Source organism: Bolinopsis microptera, chromosome 13 (genome assembly GCF_026151205.1).
Source record: "Bolinopsis microptera isolate Bmic1 chromosome 13, MBARI_Bmic_1.0, whole genome shotgun sequence".
Taxonomy (NCBI): Eukaryota; Metazoa; Ctenophora; class Tentaculata; order Lobata; family Bolinopsidae; genus Bolinopsis; species Bolinopsis microptera.
In genome coordinates, this window is record NC_087084.1 from 12,121,935 (window position 1) to 12,140,244 (window position 18,310).

Sequence of the window (18,310 nt, forward strand, 5' to 3'; positions counted from 1 at the left end):
GGGTAAACAGATATTCACAGGGCCAGGTTCAGATCAGTATCAACTTCGAGGTCAGCTCTTTCAAATACGGAGGATTCGTTTGAGCATCTGCTATGCAATGGCTGAGAAACTGCATGATAAACTGTGCCCAAAATCCCCTAGGTTTTACTCTATAATGCTTTGGGTTTGGCTGTAACAGTGCAACACATGTACTCAGATTTTTTTGCGGACTGATCACGTCCGACTCCGTTACAATTTCTACCCTGATGTTTTTTACACAATTTTCTTCTGTTGAACAAAATTTGTTCTTTAGTAAAGAACAAACCAACCGAAGGGATAAATAATTCAGAAATGGGGTAAAATTATAGATGGAATTTTAGTATAAGGGCAGTAGGGCACCATCTCCATGAGCCTAAAGTAGGGGCAGTCAAAGCACTTGATGCTATACTATCGTAAGCCTCAAGAACCATCCCTTTGATAAAACTTCACCCCATTTCACACCAAAATTCAAACATCTTCATCTTCAGGCATACGAACTGGAACAACTAATGCTGTTCGCTATAACCAAGCAGAGGACAGAGTTTGTCAAGTTGCTCATGGACTACGGCTGTGATTTGAAACAGGTTACCTACTTAAATAAGTCATGGTTTATAAACTTATACATGGTTTATTTAATGAGTTTTTAATTTTAAATTTATTCGCGATCGCTCGACTGAGCTGCACTGTACAGGGTGTTTCAAGACTCGTGTCAAAATTTTGAATGGCCCTTAAAATCTAACAAAAAGGTCAAACAGTTCGATTTTGTTTTAAATTATAGATAAATTATTATATAAATGTCACATGATGTAGAGATTATATTAATATGTACTATGTAATATAACCTAAAGCATTAACACAACTTATTGCTCCAGTTTTTGACCGCAAAGAACCTGAAGATCCTGTTTAACTCCCTGGACCCCAAGTCTGGAGGCTACAGGTTACTGATGGAGAAAGCAGAGCGGAAGTTACGGAAAATGAAGTTTGATGGTAACCGAAATGTTGAGGAGGGTCCCGGAACTAGAACTCCTGTTAGTAATTACTAATTGCTAATTACTAATTAATCTCGCCAGCTTTATAAATAATTGCACTGATTAATCAATCAGCAACAGGCCCTGCACGTGCCTAAAAAACGGTGTTCTAACTTTCAGGAAATTTGTTGTTGACTTTTGAAAATATGGAATCTTTGTAATTTTCGATCTGAAGTTGTAACTGCGACCCATGTTTCAGGAGATACAGCTGTCGGAGGTGGGGTCGCTACTTGCTAGGATAATGCAGGGGTCCTATACGTCCATTTTCAATACTCACAAGAAGAAATACGAAAACGGAGCAGCTACATTTGATGTAAGATTTGGAAATAAAGCTATCGATTGTGGCAATATGAAAAGAATTAATTGATACTATGGTAAAAAAATGATTGTAGCCTCCAAAATTCATTTCAAAAATTCAAATTTTCTGCATTAAAATTTCTTGTACATTTTCAGAACCCGTTTGACTTGATGACGGTGTATTGTGCTCTGGATAATTGTCAAGACATGGCATTACTGTTCTGGAAGAAGAGTCGGACTCCTATGGCTACTGGCATCATCGCTCATAGGTACAGTAAAACCCAAATTTACCACGCCCCTATTTACAACAAACCTCGATTTACCGTGGCCAAATTTCTGTCTCTCAAATGGTATCTTAACGTATATATGTAAGCAATCAAAACCCCGATTAACTGCAGGACCCCAATTTACCGGGACTTTTGTCTATCCTCAAAACTTCGCGGTAAATCGGGGTTGTTTTACTTATGTATCATCACTTATAAGTGATAGGTAATTACCGCTATAAGAAGTTTTCTCAATTTTATCGTGGTCTGATGTTAGGCAGTTAACCAAGATTTACCTAGGATATACAACTATCTGGATATGATGGAAAGCAAATGGGCTCGAATGGATGAAGAAATGACGGAACAGTTGGAGAAAGCTGCCAGGTTAGCAAGTTCAGCCTTCGTCGTTTAATTCTTCCTCATATATTATTGTTACGCAAGATATTGATAGACCTTAATGATAATTAATTAAGTTAATTGATTTATTAATTAAGTTAATTGATCTTTTACCAAACGTGTTGTCGCAGTGATTTCGAGTCTCTGAGTTATGGTCTGATGACGATGTGCTACCATAACTACGAAAAGAAAGAGTGGGTCAACATCCTGGAAGTGAAAATGATAGATTGGGGTAACTTGTCCCTTTTCGAAATAGGTCAGATTACGGGGGCTAAAAACTTCTTGTCCCACGCCGCCTATCAGAGTTACCTTACTGATATTTGGATGGGGGAGGTCCATCCCAGTACGCCATTTTTCCTGGTAGGTTATTGGTTAAAATACTTGTTTTTATTTTTTTCATTCTTTTCCAAGTCGTTGCTTTTAAATTTAATTGCATTTATTTTTTTGCTCCTCTTCGGTAATCAATGTTAGCTTATATTGCCTACTAACCTTTTTAAATTATTTGGTTACCTAATTGTTATCTTTTAATCGAAATATTTTCAGCTCGCATTTTGTGCGGTCCTACCACCCCTACCAATATTTTTGAAGTACAACTCTAAATTTGGAAAAAAGAATGCTGATCTCAACCCTCGGTAATATATTTTTCAAAAAGAGGTTTTCATAAAAACTTGCAAGGTGGCTGTATGCTAATTGGAATTAAATTAAGAAGATTGCAGAGGTGTGTTTTAACTGAGTTGAAAGAAAGTTCGTCGTGGAACATTAGAACATTCTCATTTCTCATACTACCTACTCTCATACCTAGCCAACAGCAAAGTCACAATATTTCCCCTTCGAATGGACATACAATATTCCCTCAGAACGGACAAGAGTGGTACTGACAAAGATGACCAGGTTGGCAAGAAGCCCAACCCCCTGAGAAGGCTCCAACTGTTTTACACTTCTCCTGCAGTCAAGTTCATTCTCAATGGTATCACATATCTTATATTCTTAGGTGAGTGAACGACTTGTTTCTTGGTTCGATATAATTCTAAGAACCGTCTCGGCAGCTTTTAGCAATTACTTATTGGCATAAAAGTATTAGGGGTTCAAATTGTTTGGAAAACTATACATTAAAGTTAATCATGGCCTATCTCTGCTTCACAAGCCGCACCTCAGGTCTTTACATATGTAGCATACTTGAAGGCAATGAGTGCAATTGTGAGGACCACCCATCTGATGAAACCTGTGGACCTAACACTAACATGGTGGGATGGAAAGACTATTATCTCATCATATTTGTTGGATCAACAATCCCCATTGAGATATCCCAGGTACTCTTGATTTCATAAAAATTGATTTGCCAAAATGTTCATTTGTCTGTAAATTTTGGTGTGGATTGTCCGATTATAGCGTATAATAATTCAGTATATATTTCACCAGATATGTAATGATTAAAACGGTCCTGGTTGATATACTAGTTAATTATACGTCAAATATGTCAAATATATGTCAAATATGTGACATATTTGGTTAACAGCAAACACTGCTTTCGTAGTTCACCTCGGTTAAGCAAAAGAAAAATGACAAACATGGTGTAAGAGCGGTCAGTACCATTAACAGTATGCTAAACTCTCGCCCCCATTGCCACTGCAACAACCTGACTTGTACCACAGCAACGGACCTCGCTGTGCGAGGGGGTTCACTGCACTTTTACCGTCTGAAAAAGTGAAAACCTGGTAACCTGGTAACCAGTCTGAAAACGTGCAGTTTTCCCCCGCGCGCGGCGTTTTCCGAAACATTGTACTTACTTTATGTGATAGCACGAAAAATGTGATCCATCTGAAAGTTTATAGTTCGTTCGCATATATCGCATGGCAATGCTACGGTTTATTGCTACGGGTTATGTTCGTCATGCTATTTATATGGTGTTACAATTAAGTTTATGTTATTGTTGTTGAACAAAACGTTGAAACAAAAACTGCATGAAAATTGTGATGAATTTTTCAGATAGTAGTTAAAAAAGTTGCTACTAGAGACAAGAAAAATGCACGGCAGGTTACATTGAGTGAAAAATCTGCCTCTTAATTTTTTGTCCGAACTCATCGGAGAATTATTTATGCGAGCCGCACATCCCATCCATTGATGTTATTTTTTCTCTTCTTGACTCAATGACTAAGGCTTGGCAGGGTTAACTAATTAATTAATTGATCATATATTCCATCATACAACAAATATTTTGAGTTCCTGATGATTTCGTCGTAAGGGACCGTTCACTTATTAATATTATGCAAGCCAGATTTTGGCCAATTAGACCCCCCCCCCCCCCCCCCCCCCTTGGTAAGCTATACCTTACAAGACATTTTTGTGGCGGACCAATGTGCGACGACCGAAATTTTGGCGGTCCGAAAATATGGCGAAATTGAACAAAAACCGCGACCGTCACATTTCGGACGTCACAGAAAATAAGGGTATTTTTCATCATTTTGTTTTCTGACACAAAGGAAATTCAAAATTTTCTAAAAATCGGTAAAATCATGTTGAAACAAAATGAAACTTATAAATCGATTTCTTCATCTTCCTCTAAGGGGTCCGGCTCGAATCTTTCAGTTTCACTTATTGAGTTTGGTATTAAATTGTTTATCTTGACTTAGTCTATAAGACGTTTATGTTAGCACATAAATGTAATTTATTGTAAATTTAAAACGTATAACTTGACATTAAATTCATCATGGAATATTGTGTTTATTTGTCCCACCATCATATCACTAACTTTTCAAGAACAAAATGAATCGATGAAGCCACAATTATTGGAATAAGCTAAAAATAATGCGACGGATTCTATTACGACGACCGAAATTTTGGCGGTCCGAAAATATGGCGAAATTTCGGGAAAACCGTCGCATTTCGTACGTTATAAAAATGTCTTGTAAGGTACTTTACACATAACTATTCTGTAGAAATAACGCAAGAAATTACATCAAGTTTTTTCAGATCCCTCCCTCTAGGCTGGCTCGCCTTATAAGTGAATTAGTGAACGGTCCCTAATGATAAAAAACTATATTGATTAAATCCTATTAATTGTTTTCTATCGGGTTGAAGATGAAGCAAACTTTTCTGAAGCAAATCGGTTTTTATCAATAATCATTCCTGAGTCTGGTTTTTATAAAAGCATTATTTTTGGTCCTCCGCATTTAAAACTACCGTTCAAGGACTCTGGTAACCATGGTGACCAGTGCCAATCACCAGCCAGACACAGTCCTAGGGTAGATAGATTCCTCACTTTACATTTACAATCTTGAACCTTTCAAACTTGTGGTCTTGAGGGGTCCTGTAGCATGTTGAAAATTGCCATTAAAGGGCTTTTGTGAACGTTTATAGTCAGTAGTATAAGTTTTATTTTGTAAGCTGTGTCTATATAATATTAATAAGCACGTGCCTTTTGTTTCCTGATATTTTTCTGAGAGATTTTTACCCTTTGAACCTAATTTGGTATCTGTAAATCGTGATAAAAGTTGAGGAATAAAAATTATCGTGACAGATCTGGATATTGTTAGAGAGGTTAACTTAATAACCACAATTGACACGTGATTCTGCGATTTTGGTTAATTGTGAGTGAAAATTGTTTCATTTAAGTCAATTGTCACGTGACCACAGTCCTAAGATATAGGAGTAACGTGATCACAGTCCTAAAATATAGGAGTAACGTGACATGTGACCACAGTTATAAGATATAGGAGTTATAAAATATAAGAGTTACGTGATCACAGTCCTAAAATATAGGAGTAACGTGATCACAGTCCTAAGATATCGGAGTAACGTGATCAATATAAGCAACATTAAGATGTAGATCCGGACAGGGAGGTGAACCATATTTCTTTGACACGTAACATGATATTCAGAGTTTAGATTATTCAATGCTGGAAGCTGGCGGGTATAAGGTTAGTCGCTGTCACGTTTCCGGGAAAATATGATTCACCTCCCACAAATTACAAATACCCAAATATATTCAACACATCACTGTTTATATTGTAACGAAATTAAGAAAATTTATTTTTAAAATGATCAATTATATTAAAAAAGCAAATACAAAGCATAAGATATAGGAGTCACGTGACCACAGTTCTAAGATATAGGAGTCATGTGACAGCATGGTCAAATACTTGCTTATGCGCTGCAGGGCAATAACTGCTCGCAATTATTCTTGTGATATGTTTCTGGCTGATATTTTAATTATCTGCTATATGTATAGCTTTTACCCCCTTTTTCTTTATTCATTATAAATATGGTTTTGTATTTGTGCCTGATGTCATGATACCTTTAAACCATTAAAAATGAGTGTTTCTTGAATGTCTGTAGTATTCGAATGAATGAGTAAAAGTTTAATAGAAATTGAAATTCTATAACGAAAGTATTTTACGAAATTAAACATTTTCATATTATAAAATTCTAGAGCATCATCTACACATCCTCTTATCAGTAAATACAACAATTAATTAATTAATTAATATTTGAACTTCTCTCCAGGTGATAGACGGAAACACGAAATCAGTACTGAAGAAGTTTAAGATATACTTCAAGCAAATGTACAATGTTGTGGACTTGCTTGCCATCATTGTCTTTACAATAGCGTTTACACTGAAGTTATCCGTTAAATGTAATGACGATGAGCGATACATGATCTATAAGTTCTCGTTAGTGAATTTTTGTCTTATTTCCTTTTTCCAACATGAACAGGCATGTAGTTACTAAATAATAAAACAAAAGTATCTAATAAAACAAAAGTTAGATTTATTACCAATTATTCAATCAATACATACCATAAGTATCTGGTCAATTCAAGGAACCAAGATTTTTCATCAGTTGCTTTCATTATATAAGTATATACTGTCGTGCAGTTTGTATTTTTAGTATATCAGTAATCTGTAAAAGGGGAATTAGTCCTGAAAATAATAAACACGGTGGCGCTATACAGTTTCTTTAGCATAACATAGAGATGAGTAAAAACTACTATTCTGACAGAACCCACCACTTATTTTCAGGAACTACCACTACTTCAGACTATTCTCCTCTTTCTGTTTCATACTATACAGCCTCCGCTTCATTCAAATGTTTGAAATGAACGCTAAGATAGGACCCAAGATCTTCATGTTGAAGAGGATGGCAGTTGATCTCTTCTTTTTCCTGTTTTTATTAGCGGTAAATAAATTTGGATGGGGATTGTTTAAAGCATATAAGTGATACGAAAAGTTTGTATAGCAGGAGCTTTCAAAATTTAAATACATGTGTAAATCGTCTAAATACATTATTAGTTAACTTAAGTCGTTTACAAACTTAACATAGGTGGGTGATCAGTATAATACAAGGCCTGATCAGTGCGGATCCAATAAGTTTACGCGTCACCGAAATTGAATTACTTATTACTAAGTTACTAATTACTAATTACTAATTTGTGTTGTTCAGGTGTTCACGTTCTCCTACTGCGTTGCTTCAGAAGCCCTTTTGTACCCCTTCCACGACAGACCAGTCAATGAGACTATTTTTACAGCTTTCAGACGATCCTACTTTAATGTCTTCGGTGATTTGGACATTGAGGGACTTAGCAACCGCTTTGTCACAGGTATAGAAGCAGTTTTAATGCCAGATTTAGCTTTGATAAAATTCTCTAGTTCATTTTGTTTGCTTTATCATCATGCACATACGAAATTAGTACTACTACTAGTTTGGACTGATAAGATTATTTGCAAACCAAGTGCAGTTATCTGCACTGCAAAAATATATTAGCTAGAGAAGATTATGAAAATAATTTACCAACATATTGACAACAATTACCATCAATTACCAATTACAATTACCAACATATTGACAAAAATCTAAAATCAGGTCACTGCAACGAAAAGTCGTTCATGTACATGGAGTACCACGAATTTATCATGGAAAACCATCTGGATGGGACTATAGAGAATTTAACAGATTTACGAACCAGATGGGAGGAGATTAATGAAGAAAGATTGAAGAAATTGGAGGATAACTCGTCAAAGTCCATGGAAAAGCGCGAATCGGCGAATAAAGATCCACCTACATTTTTAGAATATACTGACGGTAAGATGAACTTATCGTTTGCGAATTTAGGATTTATTTTGTATCTTGCTAAACATCTTTTACTTCCTTGTGTTCAAAAAGGAACCCAATTTTCCATAAAGCTAGATTATCTACTAAATTTATGGTCGCTTAAACAATATGATCTTCAGATTATTGTGAGCGCTGGCCAGAGCATTCAGACGGTAACGATCCACTAGACCTTCTAGAAGATTCTCCAGTTGCCATCACAAACTATTACATATGTTTTATGCTGCTTTGTATATATGTACTCACAGTGAACATTATGTTGATCAACCTGCTCATTGCTATTTTCTCGAACACTTATTCTGATTCTAAAGCCAAATCGGGTACGTGGATTTTTGATAGCATGACTTTTTTGTTTTAAGTTCAAAAGATACTGATTGCTCGATTGTTAGTGGGCACTTGAGCTATATTAATTGTTCTGACACATGACACATTGATAGCCACTAACCCTTATCTTAGAAAAAAAAACTCTTCACCTTCACATATAAATCCAGTGAACTTATTAAGTTAATAAGTTCACTGGATTTATCTTAATGTGTTAATAATAATATTAATATTGATAATGCTAACCCATTGCAGGTATAATCTACAAAACACAGCGGGCTAGTGTAATAGTTGAGTTTGAAGAGAGACCGTGGCTGCCAAACCCTCTCAGTCTTATCTATTTTGCCTGTGTTTCTCCCTTCAAGATGCTGAAGAGTTGCTGTGGGAAGCAGCGGCGTTACAGCAGCGCCAGGAAGGGTAAACATGGAATTTATCGTGTGTTTTTTTTTTGATAATTGATTTTTAGATAGTAAAAATTTGTACAAAATTTGAACTAACTTAAAGTACAAATTATTGTAGTACAGAAATCTTTTTTGGAGATTTGAGTCTTTCACGCATTTATTTATCAGACAGTAGGAAAGCATCAGACTCTAATACAGCCGCTCGTGCGCGGAGAGCTCAACTAATAGAAGCTGAATGCATGGTGTTACACCTCAAAAAAGAAACCAACAAGAAGGATGGACTTGTCATTTTAGAAGCTCAGAACAAGAAAATTTCATCCGCAGTCGAAAAAATCGTTAGCGAATTGAAACAAATAACTTTAAAACAGCACAAAGAAACTTTATGGGTCTGACGACGAAGCGGCTCGGTATGAACGCTTTTGGGAGCACAGTATCCCAAGCCATGCAGGCTCATCAAATCCACAAATACTCAGTTCCGCACAAGTATTCCCTCACTCCAGACGGTTACTCTAAGTACGGCTTCACCCGGGTGCCGGTACCTCGGGATACCATAGACTGGGACACTCCATTAGACTTTTACGATCCGCCCGAATTCACAGACGAATCAGCCAACACAGACGAGCCATTGTACCCAGATAAACTTCAGTTCAATAATGATAATGGCACTGTTAATAGACTCAGTTATGATCGGCCATATCGTGTTGATATCACGGATCCTCTTAACGTTCACGGCCGGACGGGTTTGAGAGGAAGGGGGATTTTTCCAAGATGGGGTCCTAATCACTACGCTATTACTGTCGTCACAAGGTAAAGAGTTTTTAATTACTACGCTATTACTGTCGTCACAAGGTAGTGAATACATCCGTCCGCATAATGAATAATTTATAATTTATAATTTTTTTTTTTTTTATCAATAAACTTTCAAATTGTTACACAAATACATCATTTTATTTCAAAGAAAATATCGCCGAATGACCTTACATGCCTTGACAAGTGACCGAGTGTAAACAAAATAAGGGACACCGAAACACCAGTTGACCAGTAAACTGATCATAGCAATTACATCGGGCCCTAAATGCACCTATAAGTGAAGCGATGCTGCAACCAAGGCATGCTAGGTTTATTCCATTGAACTAATAAGGTTACAGCCTAAAATATAAATATAATAAATAACAATGTACCATAAATCATAATTATAAACACACTTTATTTAACATATTTTATTAATTATACTTCATATCAATTTATATTTAGACAATATAGTTACATTAAGGTAAATTATTTAACTGTCAGAGGATGTTATATGGTCGTTTAGAACTGTCCAGAGGTACTTAATTAAATGGGTTTTAAACACGGATGGCCTTGAGATTTCCCTTAATTCATAAGGGAGTTTATTCCAAAGAATGTGTGCTCTGTAAAAGTAAGACTTAGATATGCCTGAACATCTGGTCTGGCTTGACGTAAGGTTTTGTGGAACTTGAGGAGAAATGTCACTAATCATACTGAGATCGTCTAGATGTGATCGCCTTAACCTACTTCCCATGAAACGTCGTAAGTAAGGTGGAAATGTCACAACTGACATGTCATAAAAAATATTATGAAAATATAATATATCCTTGTAATCAAACCTTACCGAGAGTGGAAGGATATTTAGTTCCTTACACGCTATGAAATACCTTTTTTTGTCCCTAAGGCTCAAGTAAATATCATTAAGGATCCACTTGATACCTCTTTTTTGTATCGATTCAAGTTTCTCCACCGAGGTTTCTGAATGAGGCCGCCAGACAATTGTGCAGTGTTCGAAATGACTTCTAACCTGAGATAGATAGAAGGCCCGACGTTTTTTAGTGTTCTTGGTGAAGTAACATGTTCTTTTTAGAAGGCCTAACCTCTGACTAGCCTTAGAGTATATCATATCACAGTGATGTGACCAATCTAACTTACTATTGATATGTACTCCAAGATCTTTTTCAATGTCTGTGTATTCGATAGCCGTTTCATTCATTGAGTACACAAAATTAACACTACGATTCATAGAATATGCTCGGGTAATAGAAAGAACGTGACTTTTTGAAGGGTGAAACACCATCTTATTATGATGAGCCCAATTTTGAAGACTGTTAATATCCCGCTGGAGCAGCCAATGGTCATCCTGGGACGTGATTCTACGCCATATTTTTGTATCATCAGCATACATGGTTATATTTGTTTCCGTTGACAAATCCTCTGTAATGTCATTAAGAAAAAGTATAAATAAAGTAGGCCCTAAAATTGAGCCCTGGGGGACACCTGATCTAACCTGACAGGGAGCAGACATTTTATTTCCAATGACAACCCTTTGGTATCTGTTTTCAAGGTAGCACTTGAAGAATCTCAGTAGAGATGCATCAATGTTATATTGTTCTTTGAGCTTCAACAGAATTATGTCGTGGTTGACAGAATCAAAAGCTTTTTGGAAATCAAAGTATATTATGTCAGTGCGAACATTGTCATTGAGAGATAGGGCTAAGCTGTCACAGAAATTTACTAGCTGAGTTGTACATGATTTCCTACTCATAAAACCATGTTGACGTTGATCAATAAGATGTTCACATCGATTGAGCAATTCATCCCGGATTACTTTTTCGTAAACTTTCATAATAATGCTTGTCAGAGAAATTGGCCTATAGTTGTTAACTTCAATTTTAGAGCCTTTTTTATGAACTGGAACAACGTTTGCCATTTTCCAATCTGCTGGAATACATCCAGTTTTATAAGAAGCTTCAAAAAGGATAGCAAGAGGCTTAGACAGGCTCACTGAACAGTACTTTAAAATTCTTCCATGGATATTGTCGGCCCCTTGCGCTTTACTTGGATCAATATTTTCAAGTAAACCTTTGATTTTACAAGTGTCGAAATTGACCTGAAAATCACGGTCACTGGAAAAGTCGATATCTATATCATAATCACTACCCTCTGTAAACTGTTCGTTAAAATATTTATTGAATAACTCACACTGTCCTTGCGGATCGGACCGTAGGCAACCATTGTAGCTGACTGTTTCAGGAATGCGATTAGAGTTTGATTTAGATTTCACAAAAGACCAGAACTTTTTGTTAATGAGATTTCTGTTATCATCATCTTCAAAGTTTGCGTCCAATTTTGCATCAACGAGATTTTTAAAATCCCTCCTAGCTTTGGAAAATTTTAAATATTTTTTTGGATTAGAAGACTGTTTCCATTCGTCATGTAGTCGCTCCTTTTTTCTACATAAATCAAAGACATCTGAGTCAAACCATGGGGGTTGAAATTCATCGGAGACAGATATCTTAGGAATATGTGAATTACAATGAGAAGTGAAAATAGTATTGAAAACTGACCAGGCCTCTTCGACTGGTTTACCACTAAGTAGATGTTCCCAGTTTTCAGAATTCAGTGCATTATTTAAATTGGTCCAATTGGCCCTTTTGAAGCTATAGATTTTTCGTTTGGTAGACTTTTTCTTTCTAGCGTTAAGTCTTATGTCAAATCTTATCGCATAGTGATCCGACCCACAAATACCATGTTTACTGTCAACAATTAATTCTGATATAATTTCTGGCTTATCCGTCAAAACTACATCTAGATAAATTATACATTATAAATTTATAATTTATAATTTATAATTTATAATTTATAATTTATAATTTATAATTTATAATTTATAATTTATAATTTATAATTTATAATTTATAATTTATAATTTATAATTTATAATTTATAATTTATAATTTATAATTTATAATTTATAATTTATAATTTATAATTTATAATTTATAATTTATAATTTATAATTTATAATTTATGATTTATAATTTATAATTTATAATGTATAATGTATAATGTATAATGTATAATGTATAATGTATAATGTATAATGTATAATGTATAATGTATAATGTATAATGTATAATGTATAATGTATAATGTATAATGTATAATGTATAATGTAAAATTTTCAGATGGTACCGGGCTGGAACCGGTAAGCAAGTTCACAGCAAAGAAAGACCAGTTATGGAAGTTTTACTTCTAAAAGACAAGAGCGAAGAGGACAAATACTTTCACATACCATCTGTTCAGGTATTTTACAAATACTTTCACATACCATCTGTTCAGGTATTTTACAAATACTTTCACATACCATCTGTTCAGCTATTTTGGTCAACTTGAAGCTTCTTTTCTAATCCAGACTCTTTATATTTTTAAACAGTGTTCCCTGTAAAAAAAAGAGAAAAAAGAGGCCAGTTTCAATCATTAGGCTTACTGTATCCAAGGTTCTAATACGGGACCTAAAATAAATTGCTGCAATGCATTACTCATCTACGGTTGACGAAATGGTTCAATCAATGATAACTTGAATTTGTTCTGCAGCACTGCAATTAAGAAACAAATCCCCAGATCGATACGAACGACCCGAATAGATTCCAGAGTAAGCTGTTTCTTAAGAAGATGTGTTTCAACACACAGCAGTACAGAAAATCTGATAATGATACTCATACGAAAAAGAGCATGTTCAGGAATTTGGCCATGGCCAGCCAAGATGATCCTGAACTTGATCGAGCTTTTCAGAAGCAGAAACAAGTTAGTTTTATTGCTTATTTTTTCATGTACAGAAGTGAAAAGTAAATCATGATTAAGAAATTAATAAGGTTTAATTAAGGCTAAAAAGGCATTTAAAATTTATAACCGTCTAAAACTAAATTAAACTAATGTAGGTGTATCGGGGTTATTTTGATGATATCCACAACACTGATAACGCCTGGATGGAAGTGGATGTTATAAACGTTCACTTTGAGAAACCGCTTGCAGACAGACCTTTGGAGGTTTTTATTTCTTCTGCTTATATCATTTTAAATTCTTATATGCATCCATTGTTTATTTTGATTATTCATAACCGTATTCTATTCAAATACGTAAACCTTTGACCTTAGAGTGCAAATGGCTTTACAAATCTGGAGAAAATCCTGGTATCTTTGTTATCTTATTTTCAATTTTGTAACCCTTAAACTACTCGTTCTTGGTGTAATTTTTTTCATGATTAGTTACTTATTTCAGCCTGGGTCTCAGATAGCTTTAGCTTGTTGGCAACGGCTGGACAGCAAGGTTCCTGTTCACAACAATGAAGCGTGGCTGCTGAAGAATACTTGTCATATAAACAAAGCCTTCAATCCGTACAGTGGGGAATCGCTCCTGTGACAAGAACAGTCCGTACCATTTTATAAAACTTCTAGCTCAGTCTAGGAAATTCGGTATTACGAGCTATTGCTGGAATCAGTGGCCAAACCTTGTACCTGTTTTGATTTTGATTTTTGTTAGTTTAAGTATTTTAATGAACTTGTATGAAAGCGTTGGGTTGACTTTTTCTTTTAAATGGACATTATTTTTTATTCGGCAAGTGAAATTTTAATGCCACTTAGTGCCAATAATAAATGTGATATTTCATATAGACTATAGATGTTTTGTTTAAGCTGTGAAATTATAACAGTGCTATACTATATTCGATTGAAGTTAACAGGCTTGACTGAATAAGAAATGGGATTTAATTCCCAGAAGCTCAGTCAAATTACGATCGTACAATATATCTATATTATTACGTTAAGTTCTGTGAATGAGATTAAGGGAAACAATTGATGTAATTTTTCTATTTATGAGTTCCAGTACGATTAAGTATTGGTAGTGTCGATTTTTATGATATCTGTTGAATGTCTGGTTTCAAAATTTCCGTATAACCTTTCGTGATTTTGAAGTCTTGTAAGAATTTTGATTTTTTTAGAATTTGAATGATCGTTACTTCCTGAGTATTAGTACTAGTTAACAATTACTTCGACGCCATGAATTAGTACAAAATAAATACAAAAAACACTCGCTAGACTTCTAACGTCTTTGCATTATAATTATGCGTGGTAAGTCAAATACAAAAGAACTAGCTAATATATTATAATGAATTTAATTTGGCCTTACTCAGTTACTGCAGACTCCTTCTTCAGTTTTACGTTCCATACACCAATTCGAAAGGAGTGAGTTGCTCGTTAAGTTGAGCAATTGTCTATCGTTAATAATAATATGTAATACCTAATATGACTAACCCAGGTCGCGCTACTTCGCGAAGTAATTAGTAAAACTAAATCGCCTCTAGCTGGATATAGTATATACATATAGCTTAGTAGCCGGCTAAGAGTATGACTGCATCCTCTATAGTCCGTCAGAATAGAAATTTATATAGGGGTTGTGTACTATGTACCAGTAAATAGGAATTTGACTCTGACGGATACATCTACTTTCGCATCGGAAGAAACACAAACATATAACAGCCCTCTCTATATATAGCTATTTTCTAGTTCTACCTGTGAGCTAGCGAGTGGCGATGCTGAAGTACAAAACTTAACTTCTATGAAGTTTCCCTTTCGGTGCTGTTTTCAGATCAGATTACTAAAACTCTTTTGCTATGGCATATGGGTAAAGAACCCTTGTATCACGTCGTGACCCCCATTGTCGTTTTACTAGTAAGCGTTTTACTAGTATCGTGACCACGATAAGCCGCGCACTCATGCGCGGCACGTCTACTATACAACGTATGACAAAGAACCCACAACCATAGTATCTCAACTAACAACTTCAACCGCGTCTGCACTTGTCATACGTTGTATGACCCGCCGCGCACGATCGAGTGCGCGGCTCCCCCTGTATGAGTATCGTTGATACATGTTTCGTATCCTTCGGCGGCGCGCGCTTCGCGCGCGAAAAGTGGCATGCAACGTATGTCAAGAGTATCGTTGAAACTCTACAGTGAAGCGATCCGACAGTGGGCCGGGGTCACCACGTGATACAAGTTTGCACGTAGTACGTGTACCGTAAGCACATCATTAGGTACGTAACGGTAAACCACAACCACGAATTTAAACTTAATTTAAACTGCAATCTTTAAATTGTATGCACTATTATATGCAATACAAAATACTTATTGATCGATACGATAACCGATATTAAAGGCATTTGCATTATTTATATTGTTTGAAATTTTAGTTGTAGGTTTATACAACCTACCAGGACGCGCGCCGAGTTGGACTCGTCGACGTCAATATATGGAACAAATATTTTACGAGTATCACCGATTAAAATTTTAGTTGATTAGTTGATATGTTAACAGGTGATACTTTTGATTCACGATGTCAATCCTTCGCATCTCGCCGATCTGCATACGTGGTTGCGAGAACAGAGAAGCATTATCAATTATTTGATGCGCGCGCGACCCAGCAGTGCATCGCGACCCAGCAGTGCATCGCGACCCAGCAGTGCATCGCGCTACAAGTAAAGTGATACTCGTAATATTGAATATATAAAATATCTGTTCCATATACAGGACCGTCGACGAGTCCAACTCGGCGCGCGTCCTGGTAGGTTGTAAACCTACAATTGATATGACATAGCTAGATACGTGCGTTTCAGAACAATTATGAATCAGTGGCTGATTCATCATTTGTTTCAAATATCAGACACCTTGCACGGCCCGCGCGTAAATATTTAGACCGTCAACCCTGCGCGTGTTTAATTGTTAGGTTATAAGCCAATTCAATTCCTTTCCAATATAACTGATAACAGGAAAGTTGGGAATTTATAGTAAATTTCCAATTATTCCAAAAAAGCTAAGGCAAAAATTTTATTTTTTGATGTCCATTGTTAAATGTTAATAAATTAATACATTCGTGCATTTTTTGATTTTTTGTTCATACGTTTTGAAAAAAATTAAACGAGTATCAAATTTTTAAAATTTTTGGTCAAAGAAAAATTTGACCATTGTTAATGATCTGGCCCGGCGCGCGCTACTTCGTAGCTCGTGCCATAACATTTCGAGAAGAAAGCGGCGCGCGCTACTTCGAAGAAATTTAGACGAGTAACATGAACATCCGTCAAAGAAAAATACGCAACTTCATCAATTTTGAAACGTTATCTAATCAAAAGACACAAATTTTAATTATTAAATTGTATTAAACGCGTGCAGTGTGCACGTGCGCCAATAAGCGAAGTGCGAACTTGCATGCGCGCGCAAGCTAGGCGCGTTATAATATCAGCTGCAGCTGACGCCGAGTAGGGTGTTTTGGCCGTTCTAACTTAAGACTTTTATGAATTAAAGCAGCCGTATTGATCTTCCAAACCTACAACTTTCAAGGGCTACAATTCGCTGTATTTTGCCGTTAAAACACAACTTGTACTGTTTAACTTCATGATTGGGCCGTAATTCAAAAGCAAGTTAAGAGCGACCATGGTCTTAAGCGACAGACAGCCTGCAGGCATATGATCCGAATACGAAATATCCTTGTGTTCGGCATTTAATAGCCCTAATTGGTCACTTCGTACCCAGGAAAAGTTACCGGCTGGTGGTGGTACTAGAGTTGGTTTAATTTAAACATGAAACAGACGGCTTGACCTCGCGCGCGACAACAAGCATGATTTGCACGCGTGGCGTATTCCAATGTTCAGGCAGCTACCACGTGACACAATTCAGCCAACCAGAGTACAGAAATCGGCAAAGTTAAAGTTGCAAACTTTTGATCGGCCCGAAAGGGTACTTTTCTGGAGATTTTGAGATAACTCAACAATTACGTTGTCTTGAATTTTCCTCCTGGAGAGGTAACGTTACTTTTAAAAGAGGAACATGTTACAAAAAACCGGAACACGGAAGTCTCCAACTCTTTTACTTTCAAAGTTAAGCCCCATCCGGTCAGGGTTCCTGGGATTATATAAACATAAAATTGTTGTAAAGCTAAACGGGTAATACTCCTAATATATTTGTTTCAAATTTTACATATTTTGTTCGCGATTTTATATATAATAAATAATATGAACTCTTACACTTGACATTTACTGGGCCGGAATATACATTCATTCTGGGGTTTAAATTATTACTTTTGTCAACATACCATGTCAGACGCTTTGAAGTCGGCAATTTTTATTTTTAATCATTAATAATATCGGTTGTTGATAAATAATAAGCGGGATATAAATGCTTTATTCCATTTCATTTTATTTCAAATATTAAACCTTCGACCGCAACGAGTCCAACTCGGCGCGCGCCGCGCGCGTCTTGGTAGATTATAAACCTACAATGTAAAGCAAGATATCACAACATTTAGTAACACACTCGGCCGCGCGGTAATGTTGTTTGTAAATGTTGTATGGGCATTTTACTTGTCACTACAGTACGTGCGATCGATCAAGCAAAATTTAAAAGTTACAATTATACAATTTACGTTAATAATATTTGGAAGACTTCGCCACTTCGACGCGCCGCGCAGACTAGTATTCTTGCTTCGCATCAAGATCGTTGCTCTGCTTCGCAAAGCAACGATGTGGAAAGGTTAGTAACGTCGATCAATGATAATATTTGATAATTACAATTATCAAGGTATAGGAGGGAGGTGTTCTCTTTAATTGACAATGTCAATTCATCGCAGCTCGGCGAGGC

General features: G+C 36.0%; 2 protein-coding genes across 31 annotated transcripts in view; both read left to right on the forward strand.

Annotated features, from left to right (window-relative positions):
• The window catches only part of LOC134825055 (transient receptor potential cation channel subfamily M member 3-like), a 76,529-nt gene extending 61,901 nt beyond the window's left edge, over nt 1-14,628 (forward strand). For 15 of the 30 annotated variants that reach the window (XM_063837159.1, XM_063837163.1, XM_063837158.1 and 12 more), the window contains 21 exons: nt 507-602; nt 891-1,046; nt 1,246-1,359; nt 1,500-1,612; nt 1,907-1,990; nt 2,134-2,362; nt 2,546-2,634; nt 2,860-2,993; nt 3,158-3,312; nt 3,537-3,584; nt 6,506-6,672; nt 7,021-7,177; nt 7,442-7,598; nt 7,862-8,080; nt 8,230-8,427; nt 8,684-8,845; nt 8,998-9,636; nt 12,810-12,927; nt 13,246-13,428; nt 13,563-13,670; nt 13,903-14,628. In XM_063837159.1, coding sequence (XP_063693229.1) covers nt 507-602; nt 891-1,046; nt 1,246-1,359; nt 1,500-1,612; nt 1,907-1,990; nt 2,134-2,362; nt 2,546-2,634; nt 2,860-2,993; nt 3,158-3,312; nt 3,537-3,584; nt 6,506-6,672; nt 7,021-7,177; nt 7,442-7,598; nt 7,862-8,080; nt 8,230-8,427; nt 8,684-8,845; nt 8,998-9,221 — 2,502 coding nt within the window. In that variant the 3' untranslated portion in view covers nt 9,222-9,636; nt 12,810-12,927; nt 13,246-13,428; nt 13,563-13,670; nt 13,903-14,628. Of the gene's footprint in view, nt 1-506; nt 603-890; nt 1,047-1,245; nt 1,360-1,499; nt 1,613-1,906; nt 1,991-2,133; nt 2,363-2,545; nt 2,635-2,859; nt 2,994-3,157; nt 3,313-3,536; nt 3,585-3,988; nt 4,037-6,505; nt 6,673-7,020; nt 7,178-7,441; nt 7,599-7,861; nt 8,081-8,229; nt 8,428-8,683; nt 8,846-8,997; nt 9,637-12,809; nt 12,928-13,245; nt 13,429-13,562; nt 13,671-13,902 lie in introns of all 30 variants that reach the window. The other 15 variants (XM_063837168.1, XM_063837170.1, XM_063837166.1 and 12 more) reach the window with 2 other exon arrangements.
• LOC134824791 (transient receptor potential cation channel subfamily M member-like 2) lies at nt 9,239-14,043 on the forward strand. The gene is made up of 5 exons (XM_063836767.1): nt 9,239-9,636; nt 12,810-12,927; nt 13,246-13,428; nt 13,563-13,670; nt 13,903-14,043. Exons 1-5 carry the CDS (start codon nt 9,239-9,241, stop codon nt 14,041-14,043), a joined length of 948 nt encoding a protein of 315 aa, XP_063692837.1.
• Nucleotides 14,629-18,310: the final 3,682 nt, after the last annotated feature.